Source organism: Eurypyga helias, unplaced genomic scaffold, assembly GCF_000690775.1.
Source record: "Eurypyga helias isolate BGI_N326 unplaced genomic scaffold, ASM69077v1 scaffold28184, whole genome shotgun sequence".
Lineage (NCBI taxonomy): Eukaryota > Metazoa > Chordata > Aves > Eurypygiformes > Eurypygidae > Eurypyga > Eurypyga helias.
Window position 1 is genome coordinate 552 of NW_010244777.1, and position 17,145 is coordinate 17,696.

Here is a 17,145-nt window from a genome sequence, read left to right on the forward strand (position 1 = left end):
GCTGAATAATGACTGTCTTGTCTGAAAGTTTTCTCGTTGACAGAATATGGGGTAAAGTAATAAATGGGATGTGTTCAGCATATTTTTGCTTGACTTGGACTGTATTCTGACAGGTCTTTATGACTTGCTCAGAATTACTGTTGATTGGATATAACTGTAAAATACCTCTTGCCCTCTTGCACTTTTAAATTCGCAAATACTTCACATGTTTTCTTTAAAGATGTTTTCTCTCAATGTGGTGTATGGGCTGGCACACCTAAACCTATTCCCATGCTGCTCTGAGCAGTCTCTCATCAGTTGAGAGTGTTTCACACCACACAGCTCTGGTCCATAATGATCCCAGAAAGCAAAGCATGCAAACTCTGTGAGGTATCTTTTAAAATGCTGTTTATTAGAGCTAACAGTAAAAGGAGAAAACAGTGTACATAATCCTACATCCCTTTAGGTGGTGGGAACCCTGCAGGGTGCAGCATTGACTAAGCCTTCAATCCATGCACAGCATGCTGGAGACACCTTGTTCATAGAAGAGATTGCCACCTTTTGATCATTTTAGCTATTACAGGATTTTCTTATACGGAAACATCTCCATGGCTCATTTATACTGTCAAACAGAAAGGATGTTCATATGAGAACTTGTTGCTGCAGTTTTAGATAAAGGCAAGGGCACCGAGGTGACATAATTGCTAGTACCAAGCGGATGCTGCCTGCAAGCTGGCCATGTTTATTCTGTGCCCAAGGAATACGTGTAGCACGACACAGTCCAAAGGCCAAGCTGGATGTGAAGCACAGAGAAAAATTGTAGTACGTAACTGACCTCCCTCTGCAGCTCACACGGAATGGAGAGGGACAGGTCGCCTGCTCAGAGTTAATCTTTGTGCTCCTCTCAGTCACCATCATGCAGAGAACCTCAAGAAGGAAAAAATACACATTCTGAATAATAGTAAGTTTGAGAGCATGGAAGAAATGCAGGTCAAGTAGATATCAGGATTAGGTAATTATGTAGGTAGTATGCATCCATTATTGTTTATATTAATGTGGCCCAATGTGAAGCTCTCCAGTCCAGCTGCTCCACCAGGGATACATACATGGCAATTTCCCTGCTAAAGGCATCACCTGCTGCTTTATCAGTTCCTCAGTGTTGCTCTTGACCGTATGACAGAAGTTTGCAAAAAAGCATGTCACAAGGCAAATTCAAATTTAAGACCTTCAGGGTTATCATGGCCATTTACATCTTTAGTTCCTGCTCTGACTGTAGAACTGACCTTTCGTTGTATGGCATTTGGTGCCACACCCTTGCTGCGGTAACCAGTTCCTCCCAACAGATAGCTGCCTGCAGGTGAATGTTCTATCTTCTGCTCCATTCATAGTCTCGCTCTGTGATGCCCTAGTGGTCTTTGGCCTTAAATTCTAGAAATATACCTCCGACTGCCTTACATGCACGTACTGACTCTGCAAGTTGTGACAGGGGAGTTCTCCCTTGCCACACAGACAGGTTAAGAGGTTCCTCCCTTAAAATATTGCAGAAAACATTTTTTTTGGCACTCAACCTACCACTTTGAGTGCCAAGTGTGGGCTGAGATGATGGCAGATACTACCTCAGTCAGTGTCACTTTCGTGAGGCCGCCAGTTCAGTCACGTGATTTTAGCAGGAAACTTCTAATTCTTTGCATTTTCGGCTGATACAAGCAATACAGAGATAAAGCATCATGAGGCTTGAAGGCCAGACTTTTTTTAAAAAATTATTATTTGTTTACCTCACGTACAGCCATAAAACACGTTGCATTCTAGATCCTTGATTGGTCCATGTCTTTCCCTGTGACCTCCTGATTTTCTTGAATTGGCTGTGAGTGTGTAACTGAGATAAGGGGTTATCAGGGATTTTCAGATGGTTTTGAATCTGCTCCAGTTCAATTTTTTTATTCAAATACGTATTAAGGATTCCAACTGTAGTTGCGATAACTGAAGTAACTTTTCCGTGCCTAAGCACGTATTTTTCAAATATACCCAATACTTGAGTCTTTGCTAAAATGTTACTGGTTCAGAGGTTCAAACCTTATTTGATATAATTCTTCACCCTAATGCTCTGTTCAGATTTCGTATCTGAATGTCTACCAGTGAACTGACTGCTGCCTTTTGTTTGTGCACTAAGCTGTGTGAATTTCACATAAAACTCATTTTTAGGTGCTATGCGAACATCAAAGTGGAACTTTATCTCTAATCTTGGAAAAGAATCTACTTCCAAAGCATTTGGCTAACAGATTTTTTGGTTTTAAGTTTAACTTACAGGGCAGGAGACACATTTTGTGGACGAATTTGAGTAGATTGATAATAAATAGTATGTGTATACACGTAACCAAAACAGTCATTTACTGGATAGGAGACAGATGCAGGGGAATAACACACCAATCTGCATATACAGTTGTGTTGTGTTCGTGATGAACTGCTCTTTATTCACGGCCAGTGTAGCTTGGCAGCATCCAAAGAGCTATTAGCTGGATCATGACCAAAAAATATGTCTAATACAAATAGCAGAAACATGAAAGAGAAAATAAAAGAGAACAAAAGAAAAAAACCCAGAAGTTTGCCTTACTCTGTCCTTATTCTGGGATGTTACTGTTTTGAAGACTTGCACAGAATTCAAAGAGCAGGAATAAAGGAATCTAAAGGAATAATCCATGGTAAAATGGTATACGATCATGTGATATCATAGTGGACACATGTGAAGGGCTGTAAAATTAAGTCAGCACATACAATTTCCTTTTGAGTGCCTGATTTTGCACCTCAGTACTATTATTTTAACATCTATTATTTTAAATGAAATATTGACATGACAAATTTAATAAAATATTTTTCTAACAAAAAAGGGTTTTTACTCAAGAAATAGCAGTAGCCCAATACTTCTAAGCAACCTTGCAAAAGTGAATAGCAGGAACAAGTAACAATTCTGTTTCAGCAGCAGTTTCAAGAATGAAAAGCCTACATTTAGTATTTTAGCATTCTTCAGAAACAGAAGTCCATTACTGTGCTGTAAGACCGGTTCTTGATTTTTTTTTTAATCCCATAGCTGTTTTGACATGGAATGGAATTCTGTTGCCAGCTGCAGACACCGATGCGTATTAATGTGTTTCTGGCTATTTTCACCACAGATTTGGATGGAAAGAACAAGGACATTTCTTTTAATGACATTTCTTTTAATTTCTTACCGTATTTCAGGACTGTGCATTACACAGGAGTCTCGCTGGTGATCTGAAAGCATTCACAGATAAATACGGATTTGATGTACTTGTAATTTTGGCCAACTCTTTGTCAGATGAGAAGCAAACAAAACAACAAATAGCAGTATACTCGGAAAACTTAGAGCTAGGCAATCAAGTAAGTACCTGGAAAAAGAATCAAATAACGTCATTCCTGAAAAAAAAGTTTTTTTAAAGTAGTATATACTGAAGTGTTGAATAATTGAGTGGGGTCAAAAAGTAGCACGAGTTGTCTGGCAACTGAGTAGCTCTTTAAAATGGCTGCATTACTTATATGATGCAAAATGAAAGATTGTGATATTTATGATTGTTTCAGACCAACCGAATAGAAAAAGTGTACGATTACAAGAAATACAGAAAGAGACAATGTTTTCCAGTGTAGCTAAAACAGAATGATCTCTTCTTTTTTCTGCTTGTTTTGGCCTGTTTTTTAATTCTGATCTACAAAATGAGTCTTTGCCAGTGAGGGACAAGGAAACACGTTGCAAATGGTAATGAACAGAAGTCATCTATCTGTAAGTTACTTCTAAAGAATTTAAGGTCTGAAATGAAGCCAAATTATTACTAGGAAGTTAATTTATCCAAAGCCAGGTGCTTTCCATTTTTTCAATGTATTTTTCCCCACGTGGAAGAAATCATCCCAGTGGCAACTTTTTGAACCTTGTTCTCAGTCTAAAAAACTTACGATATTAGAGATAGGTGACTAAAGGACTCAATTGCTTTCAAGTTCAGTATAAATGTACTTATTTTATGAATACAATTATTCCATTCTAGAAATACTTTTCTCATTTACCCATACATATTTGACTCAGGTTTCTTAAGGCAACAACTAAACATGTGGATTTCCTTTTACTAATGAAAGTGAATTTGAACCTCAAATGGTACAATTTCAAGTAAATAATCTGACCAATTATGTAATACTTACTCTATTTTAATACTTCCTGTATTTGGGGAACACAGTAAGGCTGTTACAGTGAAACAATAAACAGATTAAAAGGAATAGATAGGTATGGCTGTGTTACATGGTGAAGTAGTCAGTGACCTTATGCCCATAATTGCAATGGCTTTTGAAACATCCTATTTTTCAACAGATCTGCTGTGAATTAGAAGAATGTCAGAATCCTCGTTTGGAGCTGGAACCTCTAGAATGCGGATGTGACCAAATTCTCATTTATCATCAAGAAAATTCTTTGGTGACCTGTGATCAAATTTTTCTTCTAGTTAAGGAAGTGATAAATAGAAGACAACCACAAATGGCATCAAACAGTAGAACTTCGTCTACTGAAGCTGTTGCTGGGAGCGCTCCACTTTCACAAGGGTCTTCTGGCATTGTGGAGTTATATGGTTCTGATGTAGAACCACAGCCCAGTTCTGCCAATTTTATAGAAAATCCTCAAGATCTAAATGGAGCTATGCAAGCCCACGTTGATGTTAATGTAGACCTTGTGAGTCCAGACAGTGGATTGGCTACCCTTAGGAGCATTGGCTACCATTGGGAGCAGCCGGTCTTCCAAGGAGAGTTCTGTTTTCCTTAGTGATGACAGCCCTGTTGCAGAAGGTGCCGCTTCCCATCACAGTCTTCTGCCTGGCTTTGATTCCTATAGTCCTATTCCTGAAGGAACAATAGCTGAAGAACAAAAACCTCAGTCTAGAGACAATCGCGATAACTTTGATCTTTTCAATTTTGATCTAGCACATGTGGTTACAGCTCCATCTGAGTCATCTTCTCGTTCTGTTGATTGTTCCCCAGCAGACGACTATTTCCTTAATAGTGATTCATCAGAAGGACAACAACTCACTGTGCAGAAAGAACTTGATGAGGCAAACCTTCTAGAAAATGGTACAGCAGATTACTCAACTGACTTTCTTATGACAACAAATGAGGAAGAAAATTTAGCTGGATTTGATGAGAGCCCGGGAGAAATGTGTGAGAAAACTTCAAGCATGATAGATTTAGTTGAAGGTGATTCTTCTTCACCAGAAATGTTGAAATCTGCTGATTCAAGAATCCCACCAACTCCTATGAACAGTCTCGTAGAAACTTCACCATTAGATAATGGGCAGCCTTTGTTCTTCCCACAAGATGTCATAAAAAAAATTAATGAAATAGATGGCGCAAATTATTCTCAGTCTCGTGTCAGATATGGGAGCTGGTGGGATGGCTTTGACCTGGAGTCCAGAAATGCTGATCCATGGAGTTCAAATGAGCAGGAATCTGTATTTCAGAGCCCTGTCTTATGGAAAGATTGTGAAGAAAATCCCTTGCTACAAGAACATACTGATAGAAGAGCCTCAGATTCTGTGTTTTTCCAAAAACAGCCAAAACAAATGGAATACATGAGAGCAGGTCTGTGGGATAATGAGTTTAAACAAGATAACTGGAACCATGAGAGTCAAGTGAAAAACAGTGAACCTTCACATTTACAAACTGCTTCTTTAGAGAAGACAAAGCAAGAACCAGAGAGCTTTACTGACCCATGGAAGGTCAGTCAGACGACACCTGTGATGCCAGATGCATGGTGTAGTGGTGAAGGGAAAGGCAGTCAGCTTGCTGGAGACACATACGAAGTCTGGACTAAGTTTGATGCAGGAGGTATTACTAGATCCTCAGAAAATGTATGGAACATGCCTGAACTGGATAGAGAAAAAAAATCAGTTGATATTTCTGAGGAGTGGACCATATCAAAAACTAGTTTATCAGATTCTTCAGAAATCGCAGTGGACAATGAGACTGAAAATCCACCTATCCAGGTATCTCCAGAAGTCTGGGATAAAGAAAGATATTATTCAGTAGAAGAATATGGAAAATCTGTAAATCCAAATGCTATTTACAACAATATGCAAAATAATTCCAAACTGCAAACAGATGAAAAAGCTGTATTTGGTGACCCTAAACATAGACCAAACCAATTTGAAAACGTAGAGACCTGGAATGTGTATGATAAGAACATCAGGAAAGACGTAACGGAAGTAGTGGTGCCGTGGGAGAATACCTTCTTGTATAAACGCTCAGATCTTAGTTTATCAAACTTAGGTGAAGATTTAGTTGTTTCTCCACCAGACACCAATTATTCAACATCTGATTCGTATATATCACCTACATATGTGGAAGATGAAAAAGAAACTGAGGACAAAGATTTTGATGAAGAAAGAGTTACTGATAAATTTATAAACTCAAATTTGACTGAGTCAGAAGTACTTGAGAAAGCAAACAAGGAACCATTATGTCCTAGAAACATGTCTTTTTCAAGCACCAGAAACACAGACATCTGGAACACTCCCCTAAATAACGTTACCCACTTACAAGAAAGAAATTCTGAAATTACTGCTCCATCTGCCTCTGCTAAACCTTTCCTTAATTCAGAACAAACAGCTGATCACTGTTTTTCAACTGAGATACATACCGGTGAAAATGATTTTTCTGTGTCTGAAGACAGCAGAACAACACTGGTAAACAATCAAACAGCGAATGACTTAGCACTGTCACAGAACAAATTAAATACTGGACAGACTGCAGCTGAAAATGGAGAAACAGTGAGCAGTGTTCCTGTAGAAGACACAGACACTTCTACACCAACTTCAGACACTGGGAATGGTTTGGATGTGAAACTATGCGACTTCGGGAGTGGGATGCTTAGTAAGAAGGCAGCACAAAACACTGCTGGTGTTGAAAAGCTGGATAGTCAGGATTCAGCAGAGCAGTGGAACTCGTGGAGTTTACAGCGTGAGCAGGGTTGTGAGGAAGGCTGGGACAATGCCATTGTCATCTCTCAGGAAGCAGAAGAGGAAAATAAGAGAACAGATGAGACAAGGGGACAGCTAATGATAAGTGATATTTGTAATAAACCAGTGCAGGAGGACAGTGAATCTTCAGGTAATGCAGATTCGGAAGAAAACAGGTCAACAGCTGAAGTTCCCAGCTCCCCAGAAAGAATGAAGAATAGTGTTAGTTTGGAAGCATTAGTCACAGAGAATGAGTCATTTTCCAATCAAAGTAATCCAGTTAGTCAAGAAGAGAGGAAAGACTTGTCACAGAATAATGTAGAATCGTCTTCAAGTGCTTCTGAGGAAGGCAGAAATGATGAATCTTTTGAAGACTCCAGACTACAAAATTACAATTATAGTGAAACATTACAGCTGCTTTCCGAGAAGGTTGAAAAGGAGACTACAGTGATAGAGGATGCAACAAGTCCTGAGATGGAAAGTATCTCTGAAAGTTCTGACAAGGGTAGTAATAAACCTGAAAATAACTCTTCTGAAATGCCTGGAAGCTCAGGCATCTGGAATGACTCTGGAGAGAGTGGTTTTCTCCTAGCCACATCAATTCCTTTGATGAATGAACCACAAGAAGCACTGGGAGAAGTGAAAGAGGGCTTACACGAAGTGGTTCCTAACCATCCAGGCATTTGTAATTCGGAGTTAGTATCTTTCAAAAATATCTCAGAACCGAACAGGACTCATGAAAACTCTTTCATAGATGAGTTTAAGAAGAGTCCTTCTTCTGGATATGTCAGTGTTCCTGACCTTACAGATATGTCTGTTGTGGAAAATTCATTTTCACATGAAATAGGTTCTGGAAGAAATGAAAACTCTGAAAATTTAGAACCTGCTAATAATCTTTGTGGAGAGCCATGTGTAATGCCTAATGACAGCTTGCCCCAAACTGCTTGGAATTCACAGCTGTGTGAAGATTTGCAATCTCCTGGAACAAGTCCTGAGGCAAGTGAAGTCCTGGAAATGGCAAACACTACAAGTAGCCTTTCAAAGGAAATACAGATCAAAAGTTATTTGGAAGAAGATAATGTGTGGAGTAGTTCAATACACGATTATGCACACTCAAGTGGAACAAGCCCTGATTTAAGTGATGCATCTGTGAATGTGTGGGGAGACCTTCCAGTTGCCAGTCATCACAAAATAATTAGGGATATGTGGGATATTAAAAATAATAAAAATCTTGAAGATGCCTGTAAAAGGAAGGAATTTGGGAGTGAACGTGAAGAAGGAATTGAAACAAGTGCTGAGCAGAACAAAGTTCCTAAAAGCTTAGATTTTTGGAATGCTCATGTGGATGATGATACTGTATCTTCTTTATCAAGTCCCGACATAAATGAAGATTCAGAGAATTCAGAGGCATGTCCAGAAGGGATTCATGAAGAGTCCACATATGAAAACAAACAGCACAAAGCATCTGAAATTGGAGGGGATTATGCTCAATCTAACGCAACAAATCCTGAAGCAAACGAAGACAATTCAGACAATTCAAAAACAAAGGTGGGAGAGGAGCTCCAGGTAGGCATCTTCAATGAAGATCCTGAAGCAATTAAAGCTAAGAAAGTATTACAGGAGGACTTGACTATAATGGAGTGTAATGAGACTTCTGAATATTTAGGTCACTGGGAAGCACTTCAGAAAAAAGCCCAGGTGAGTGTTTTCAGTGAGAAAACAGGTAGCGAAGAAGACTCATATTTATATCAAATGAATGAAGATGCTACACTGACTTGTGCTCTTGGTGATAAAGAAGAGTATTCTTCAAAAGATGGAGATAGGTGGAATATGTCATTGGAAGCTAATTTAAGACCTAATCCAAAATCCATAGTAGGAACATTTGGTTTTGCAGATGACAGTTCAGAATGGTGGACTTCACAACCTTGTGAAGAAAAGCAATTGGAAGGTCAGTATTCTGTTTCAAGTCACCCTGCAACAAACGAGTTAACAGATAGTCAGGAGGTCTCTTGGGGATCACCTTCACAACATGAAGAACTAACAGAAGCGCATTTCACTAATGCAAGTAACGATGAAAATCACCTTCACTCCCTGTACTGTGATGAAACACAAAATGAAAGGCTAGTACATCCTATGAATGTTCCTGATAGTCAAATAAATCAAGACACTCTACAATTCAAACAATTTGATCCTTTCATAGTGCATGAAAGGGGCCTGAAAGGCCAGTTGTTTCCTACAAATGAGGAAAATCGACTGACTCCACAGAATCCTTTTTCACATGAGGAACAAGGTATGCCAAACACATCAGTTGAAGAAATTACTGTACTGGATCTACCAAAAGACAATGAGGGAAGTGCAAGTCTTATTCCTCAAGAACAACAGCTGGACACCTGTGAAAGATTAGAAGTGTGCAACTCCCTGCCAGGTGCGTTCACTGTAGAAGACTTCTCTTTTGAAATGACAGAGAAGTCAAGTCCAGGGTGGAGTACATTAGTTCCTCAACCTGCACTTATCCCAGATATCTTACAGGATAACACACAAGAAATGAATCAGCTTTTTTCAGTGGAACCTGACCTGTGGACTAATGCTGAACGGATTGTCACTCTGAAATCAGATGGTGAAAATCCTGATATATTAAGTCACTGTGACCAAGACAATAGTTCAGAGGCATCAAGCAGTCCTGATGTGTGCCAGGAGTATGAAGCTAAGCATATCTCTATCCCATCTTCTCAGGTTGGGGTGGAGCCTGAAGACAAAGATAGACAAACAATTCATGCATGGTCAGATATGAGTGAAGAGGCAGATTCTGATTCAAAGTGTCAGTTAGTAATGCAGAAGGTAGAGACACAGTCTGAAAGTGGGAGCCCCCAGGACTCTAAACCGGGGAAGACCAAAGAATCCTATCCGCTAACCTCGTCTAATACTCAAGAGCCTCCTGAATTTGCAATTTTGGAAGAATATGATCTAGAAAATAAACTTGTTACTGACCCAGTTGAGTTGGCTGGAATTACCAGTGAAGTTTTAGAAGTGTCATCAATAGATCTGAAAGACACGTTCCATGAAAGTTCTACTCCTGCAAGCCGTGAAGAAACACCATCTGATACAGCTCAGATAGTGACCTCTCAAATGCATTTGGTTCCCATGGATTTCACTCTACCTAATAGGGCAGAACACAGCTTAAAAGAAATCAGTGCCTTGACTGAAGCTAGAAGATATTTTGATATTGACCAAACAGCAATAACTGGTGATGAACTACACATGTCAGAAGAGCGTGTGGATGAATCTGAGACAGGGATAGAAGGTAACATCAGGAACACATCAGTGACTGGCGTCCCCACAAGCATATGTGGTCGGAGGGACATACTGGCAGAAGTAGTCAGTGAAGCCACAGCAGAGGAATCAAAGGATAAACAGATATTCTTTCCCAAATCCTTTCTGCCTGGTGCTTACGAAGGCCATGAATCTGATTCAAATGATCAACTGGATGATAACATAGCAAAAGAATCTGAAGTCGTAATTGAAAACGACGTTCCTGTGTTTAAGGAGATGTCCAGTGACCAATCCCCAGGGGTGTGTACTCCACCATCCGACGTGTCTTTTGATGCTGAACCCTCTAGTAGCAGGGAGTGTGCAGAGGATGAGCTCTTGTTACAGCAGCCATTTTGTGACAGCATTTCTTTGGAAAAGGCTTCCCCACTGCCAGCTCCTTCGGAAGGTGCGGAAGGCATCCTGAAGACCAAAGACAGCAGCATTAAATATCAGGTGTCTGAATCATCCGCAGAGTGCCTTCAGGAAAATCTCACATCAATATCTTCACTCTCCCAGTCTGAAGCAACTCCAGGAGCTTCCGAGATTTCGGCAGGAAAATCTGAAGCAGAAACTACTGATTTCGACTCGCCGCCAGGTGGAGATAGAAGATCACCTGATGGTAAGAAAACCTGCTTTCCAGAGCAAGTTCTCAGGCGGAGGAGGGACGGAAACGTCTGGGTTATTACTGCCGAATGACGAGGCTTTGAGTGAGGTTGGCAGCGTGTGTCTCCCTGGTGTACAGAACTCGCCACCTGGGGAAGGCCTCTAGCCTCACCCTCCTAGACAGATCTCACGCTTTTAAGCATTGAAGTAGGAACGTTATTTCTGTTGTTTGTACAGGGCCTAGAACATGGGACGCTGAATCGTTTGTCCCTTTGGAATGATTACAATGTTAATGTATAATCTTTAATGATGATGATGGTGGTGTAAAATTCAAGTACATATTAACAGAGCAAACCAAATTGAGATGAGCTTTAAGTCACTGTGCCGATTTAAAGAAATCATGGTGACTGAAATAGTAATTCAAAAACTAAAAGGAGTTTCTGTTTGCCTGTGTTTTTAGAAGCTGGCACTCACACCCTGCTCTGCAGGGAGAACAGGCCGAGAAGTTCCTCTGAGAGCCCTGGACTGAAAAGTGCAGAGGGTAAGGAAGAAGCGGGGACGCAGGCACACCGAGGTCCAACTTCACTGGACATGGATTACATCCTTGTTAAGGAGGAAGAAAATACACCTGCAGTGAAGGATACCCTTGAAAGAAAGGAAAGTGATTTTGCATTTCAAGAAGGGAGTGTAGCTGCACAAACAGAATCTTGTGAAGGCTTTTCACCGGGAGCCTTGGATACCTTTCAGTCCATATCCATTACAAATGAAGGGGAAGATCACTCTGTTTGTGGAACTGAATGGGACTCTGTTCACTTAGAAGATAAAAGTTCTGTTGTGCCTGAAAAAATGGATGATGAAAGGAGATCACAGGAAAGCTGTGGGCAAGATGAGGGCTGGATTATATTGGGCCAAAATGAAGTCAGTGACATATCACCTGAAAAAATTTCTGTCGAGTCAGAGATGCCAAAATCAGAGACTGGACGTTCTGGGGAAGAACCAGCAGCTGTTGTAGCACAGGAATTGATTCTTGACACTTGGGCAGAATCTCAGATAGAAGCTTCCCTACAGAAATCTTTTGAACATGAGGGCTGTTCTCCTTCAGCCAGCCAGACTACCAGGGATGAGAGTTCGGGCATCGCAGGAACACGTGTGTTGCAGGTGGTTGGTGTTGATGGTGCCTGGGAAGCAAATTCTCAACAGAGACTCAGAAGTAACGTAGCAACAGAACAAGAAATGAAGGAGGAAATGGTGCTTCTCAACAGTGAAAGAGAACCGAGTCAAAAATCAGGGTAAGGAAAAAAAGAAACCTGTTTCCTTTCAAGAGTCGCCTGTTCACTTGTTATCAATGCTGTGGAAGTATATGACATTATGTATAGATGTCAGGACTTGCAAGTCTGAAGTGCTAATTATAGTTACATAAATAGCACTGTATTCCTCCTTTTCCAAAACCAGAGTCTTAGTTGCTTGGTATAAGCCAAATTATGAATTGTTTTGCAATGCAGGAAACTTGTAAGGCCTTGCAGGATTAAGTCCATCTTCCTTCTTTGTAGTAACATAGAAGCTTCATAACCTACGTCTAAATCTGAAAGAAATGTGGTCAGGGAAGGCCGGCCAAAACCAGGTACTGGTGATACTGCCAGTCCAGACACAATCTCAGCAATGAGACTAGGGAGGGATTGAAGGCAAGCGCTATCTCTGCCTAATGCAAAACTGCCCTGAAGGAGTATAGGAGGGAATTGAGGCCCAGAGTCAAAACCAGGTGCTGCTTATAGAGGAAATAGAAGGATGCTGGAAAATTATGGTCTTTGTGATTATTTCCAAACTGTGGTTGGGTCAGGGCAGCATTTCTGTGTGTTCAGACTGGACTGGCAGTTGAGGCAGTTTATTTGCACCTACCTACCTGCCTTTGGGTGGAAGTGCAGCCTCTGTGTTGCCAGCATTTCTGCTGCCTACTCTTTCTGTGCTCCGTTACCAGGTGCAGAGAGATGACTCCCATTTATTGTAGTGTTTCGACTTCTGTTGTTGACTCCTCTTATTTTACAACCAAGAGGTTGTAACTGCTACAGTGGACTTAGGGGGTGGCCGCGGAGAGGCAGGTGTGGAGGTCTGACCTAATTTTTCCTGGGCACCTGCAGCTCACATGCTGCGGTTTTACGAAGAGGAACCTGGCATTGCATTTATACAGTGCAATTCTTGTGAGCAGTAAAAAAGCAACTTCCCAGTACAAATAAAACTTGGGGGTGTAACTGCTTTGTACTTGGTACTCCGGTTGAACTGCACTTACCCGAAAGGACATACGTGGTATGAAACATATGGAAATGTATGGAATGTGTAAAATGCAAGACAGAATTTTTACATTTTTCAAGTTTCTCCCAAGCCCTTGTCAGTTAAGTGTAGAATACACATCATATTCACAGCTTCTATCATCAGGTTTTAATTGATTTTAATTTATCCTAGGCTTCATTTTTTGAAATCTTCACTAACAATTTTGCAATTTTAGTAGTCATCTTTTTTTCCTTTGAAGGTGGCATGCCTGTGTATGATCCTATAGCCCTGACAACAGCATGTACCAATAATCTGTAATAGAAAATCACAGCTTTTTACTGCTCCCCTCACCACCCCAAATAGTTCACATTTTATTAAGATTTCAGGAATGAATAGTTCAATAGCTGTGGTTTACCTTCCCCCAGATGTTAAAATACCTCCCCCGAACATTTTCACACATTTTTCAAAGGGTGTATTATTACCACAAGATCAGACACTGTTATGGCTGAGCTATTTTTAATATTCAGTAAGGGCTGGCTTCATCCTAAATGGAAATCTGAGTCTCAGAAACTCTAAAATACAATGTCAGACTTAAACTTAGGCACCTGTACAGCACTTTAGGTTTTCTTGACAGATAAGATCTTGAATAGTATACAATTCATATTTTACCCTCACACATTGCCCTGTGTGTGGCTGAAGTGGCTTCCATCTAACCAGACAGACAGCACTGGGCAGAATATGAGCTGAGAACGGCTCAGTGACAGCTTTGATTGATGCAGGTTGGCATTTACAGCCCTCAAGAAAGAGGCAAGTCTTCAGAAGGGTTAGCAGAAGATAAGCGCTCCCAGCTCTGTACAGTGTGAAGTAAACCAAATGCTGAGTGCTTGACCTTGAAACTATCAAAAGTAGAGCTGGTTGACAGAACGTTTCTGTTGCACCCAATCCTCCAAGCTTCTAACTTCCACTTCAGAAGGAATGGTAGAAATTTTGAAATTTTCTACTAAAGAGAAATGTGGAAGAAGCAAAACAAGCAAAATCCCCACTAAGTTATTTTGCATTCACATTATTGTGCGGAAGGGTGGCTTGGGATTTGCGGATCTAGGAAAACTAGGTATCTGTTCACTTTGAGGTGGTTTGCTTGTTAGGACTGGTCCACACCCTGGAAGTCATCCTCCTCCATCATCTCTGCTGGGTTTCACTGGAAGTTCTTCAAAACCAACTAATTCCAATGAATAAAGCTATTTTTTGCAAACCAGTAATTTCTACTGGAAATCTTTAAATCAAAACAAGCTTACCATCTCCGCTCACAATAAATGCTGAGTGGGACAGGAAAAAGGAAGGGTTGTTTAGGGGTGCTGGATAGTTGCAGGCTTGCCAATCTGACATGAACAAATCAGCTTTCAGCTCTGTCTCCCATGAAGCATTTTAAGTTAAAAGCAGACAGATGCTGACCCTTCTTACGTCACACTGATTAACTATATGCAGGCATCATCCTAGGGTTTGACTTGCCATGCTTACGTGCCTGTGATGTTCTTAGAGAAGAGACAAAAATTGGTCTAGATATGTGACTTTAAATGATGTTTATCAATCAGCACAATGGAGTTGAGATAGCTTTAGAGCAGGAATATTCTTTGTTAGATACCTCAAGAAAAGAATCTGATTTTTGAACTTATACTGGCACTAGAAAAGTCATTCCTATGGCCACAGATTTATAGGGGTTTTTAACATCTCATTGCTATGAATTGTTAGATCCACTTTGAGAACTCTAATGCTCTTTAGGAACTTCTGTAGGTCTCCAAAGTAAAAACTGGAATCTTGTATACAATACTAGTTTGCATTGGTGTTTCAGATGTAGTACGTTCATTATTCATACAGCCTAGTATATTCTCCCAGACTGATCCCCACATTGGAGTCCAAAACTGGACCATGTTCTAAGAGTGTTTTCAGTGAAAACTTACATGCATGATGGAATATGGTCACTATAGCTACCACTATAGGCTTTTTCTTACCTGTCTCAGAAGTTGTTTAATACTTGTTTAATACCAAGTGCCTTTTCAGTGGATAGCAGTGGCTATCTCTGTCCTTAACACTAGTGATGCTGACGCCCAGAGAAGTAAAGAAAAGCAAGGAAGTTATTCAACATCCGCATTAACAATTATTTATGGAAGCAGAGAACCAGTAAAATCTGCTTTCCTTTGGGTATAGGTTTTGTTGTTAGACTTTTTTGTTGGTAAGGTGTGAAATCCAACGAAAGTTTTTTTCACCATTGATGTTATTAAAAATACTGCTTTTGTATGATGATTCATATCTAAAGAGATTGCTTTTACAGTGCTGTTTTCCTCTCAGTTTCCCCTGTGCTTGGTAGCTAATGTTCAATAAACTTGTGATAAGCGTCAGTTAGGTAATGATTTTAGACTTTTTAGGGGATAGCAGAGACACATGCAGATATCCCTATGACCGCCCACAGCATCATCAGGAATGTCTTGATTCTTTTGATACCAAAGCCAACACACAAAAAATGTTATGGTAGAAGGATAAAGCACATACATCCTGAAGTAAGTTCCTTCAGTGGTGGAATAAGGGTCAGTAAAGGATGCAGTTTGCATTATTCTGTGCTCTCATCCAGAACGTGTCTGTCACTTTGTGTAAGAAAATTGACTATTTTTCCATGTGTGAACATCCGAGAGTGACTGTATTTAAAAAGGAGAATTCGTGGAGCACTGTACTAATGTTGGGTAGGCAGGATAACATAACTCTGCTGCTGCTGTGGCTGGATGTGTGCCAACAGGAAAATTTATGAAGACTGAAGGTCTTCTTTTACTGGTAAAATCTCTCTGGTCTGACAGAGCTGTATGAAGCTTGGTGGTGACGCAGAGGTCAGGAGGCAGAGGGAGAACGCTGCAGATGACTGTGCTAGCTTTTAACTACCAGTACACTCCTCAGGGTGTGTACCACCTCATTCTTGCTCTTATCTTTGCTGTAGAGAAGGATTATCCTTTTCCTTAGCAGGAAAAGTTAGAAAGACCTGAGGGAAATACTATGAAATGATGTACTGACTTGAGGAACAAGAAGCAGTGAGAGCAGCAGAGATAAGGATACTGATGTTTGGGGGAGAGCCTGGAAAACTAGTGGCAAAACTGAGCGAAGACTGTTTCCTTTCAACAACTGCCAAGATTTATTTAACCCACTGGAGTAAGGCTTGCACAAAAGAAAGCCTCACTTACCTATCTCATGCTCTCAGAGAAGCAGCAATCAGTCTTTTCTGCTCACTTATATAGTGATTTTTTGGAAAAGGTCGTTCTTCCACCACCTCTGTGCAAAATACCTCTCTGACCATTGCTGCACTGTTATTGAAATTAGCCAGTATTGTAAGCAATGCAGTAAATTTTTAATAGAGAAGCCTGTTTCCATTACATTGCCTGTGGTTAACAGTGAATAAAGATAATTATAATGAAAGAAAAATATGTGACTATTCCAAGACTAATAAGAGTTCTGAGGCTACTCTGCCATCTCTGTGATTTAGCCAAATGCACGTCATGTATCTCAAAGCCATTAATGATTCAAGTCCAGTATCAATGTCCAGTACTGAACTGAAATACTGACAGAATGGAACCAGGGAAAAAATTCTCATTGACTCCAGTGGACCAAGGGTTTCACCCAGTATTTTCTCAAAATGTCAGTTCTGTCACACAAAAACTAGGATGAGGCAGTGGATTAGTGAGCTCAGGTTTGCTTCTTGCTTTAATGGGGAAAGCAGGCTGCTATATATAGGAAGCCTAAACGATTGAAAATATGCAATAAGTTTAAAAGGGCATGTTCTGCAAAGTAACCTTTACTTCCCTTTAGATGTATTTTCTCTTTTCCTCGCACACCCATGGGGCTGTCATCTTTTACTCCTGTCAAGATTGTTTATTAATTGGCCAAATTTGCTAGAGAGCAATTCCAGGCACTCTGTGGACCAGGCATGCTGCTTCAGTGGTGCTTCCTGCTC

The 17,145-nt window shown here is 40.4% G+C and overlaps 1 protein-coding gene across 1 annotated transcript in view; it reads left to right on the forward strand.

Moving 5' to 3' along the window:
* Nucleotides 1-3,213: 3,213 nt before the first annotated feature.
* Nucleotides 3,214-17,145, forward strand: part of PRUNE2 (prune homolog 2 (Drosophila)) — a gene marked incomplete at both ends in the record, with an annotated part of 31,078 nt that continues 17,146 nt past the window's right edge. Inside the window, 5 exon segments of the mRNA XM_010149871.1 lie at nt 3,214-3,372; nt 4,346-4,732; nt 4,734-10,905; nt 11,350-11,944; nt 12,053-12,178. Of these exon segments, the coding sequence (XP_010148173.1) occupies nt 3,214-3,372; nt 4,346-4,732; nt 4,734-10,905; nt 11,350-11,944; nt 12,053-12,178 (7,439 nt within the window).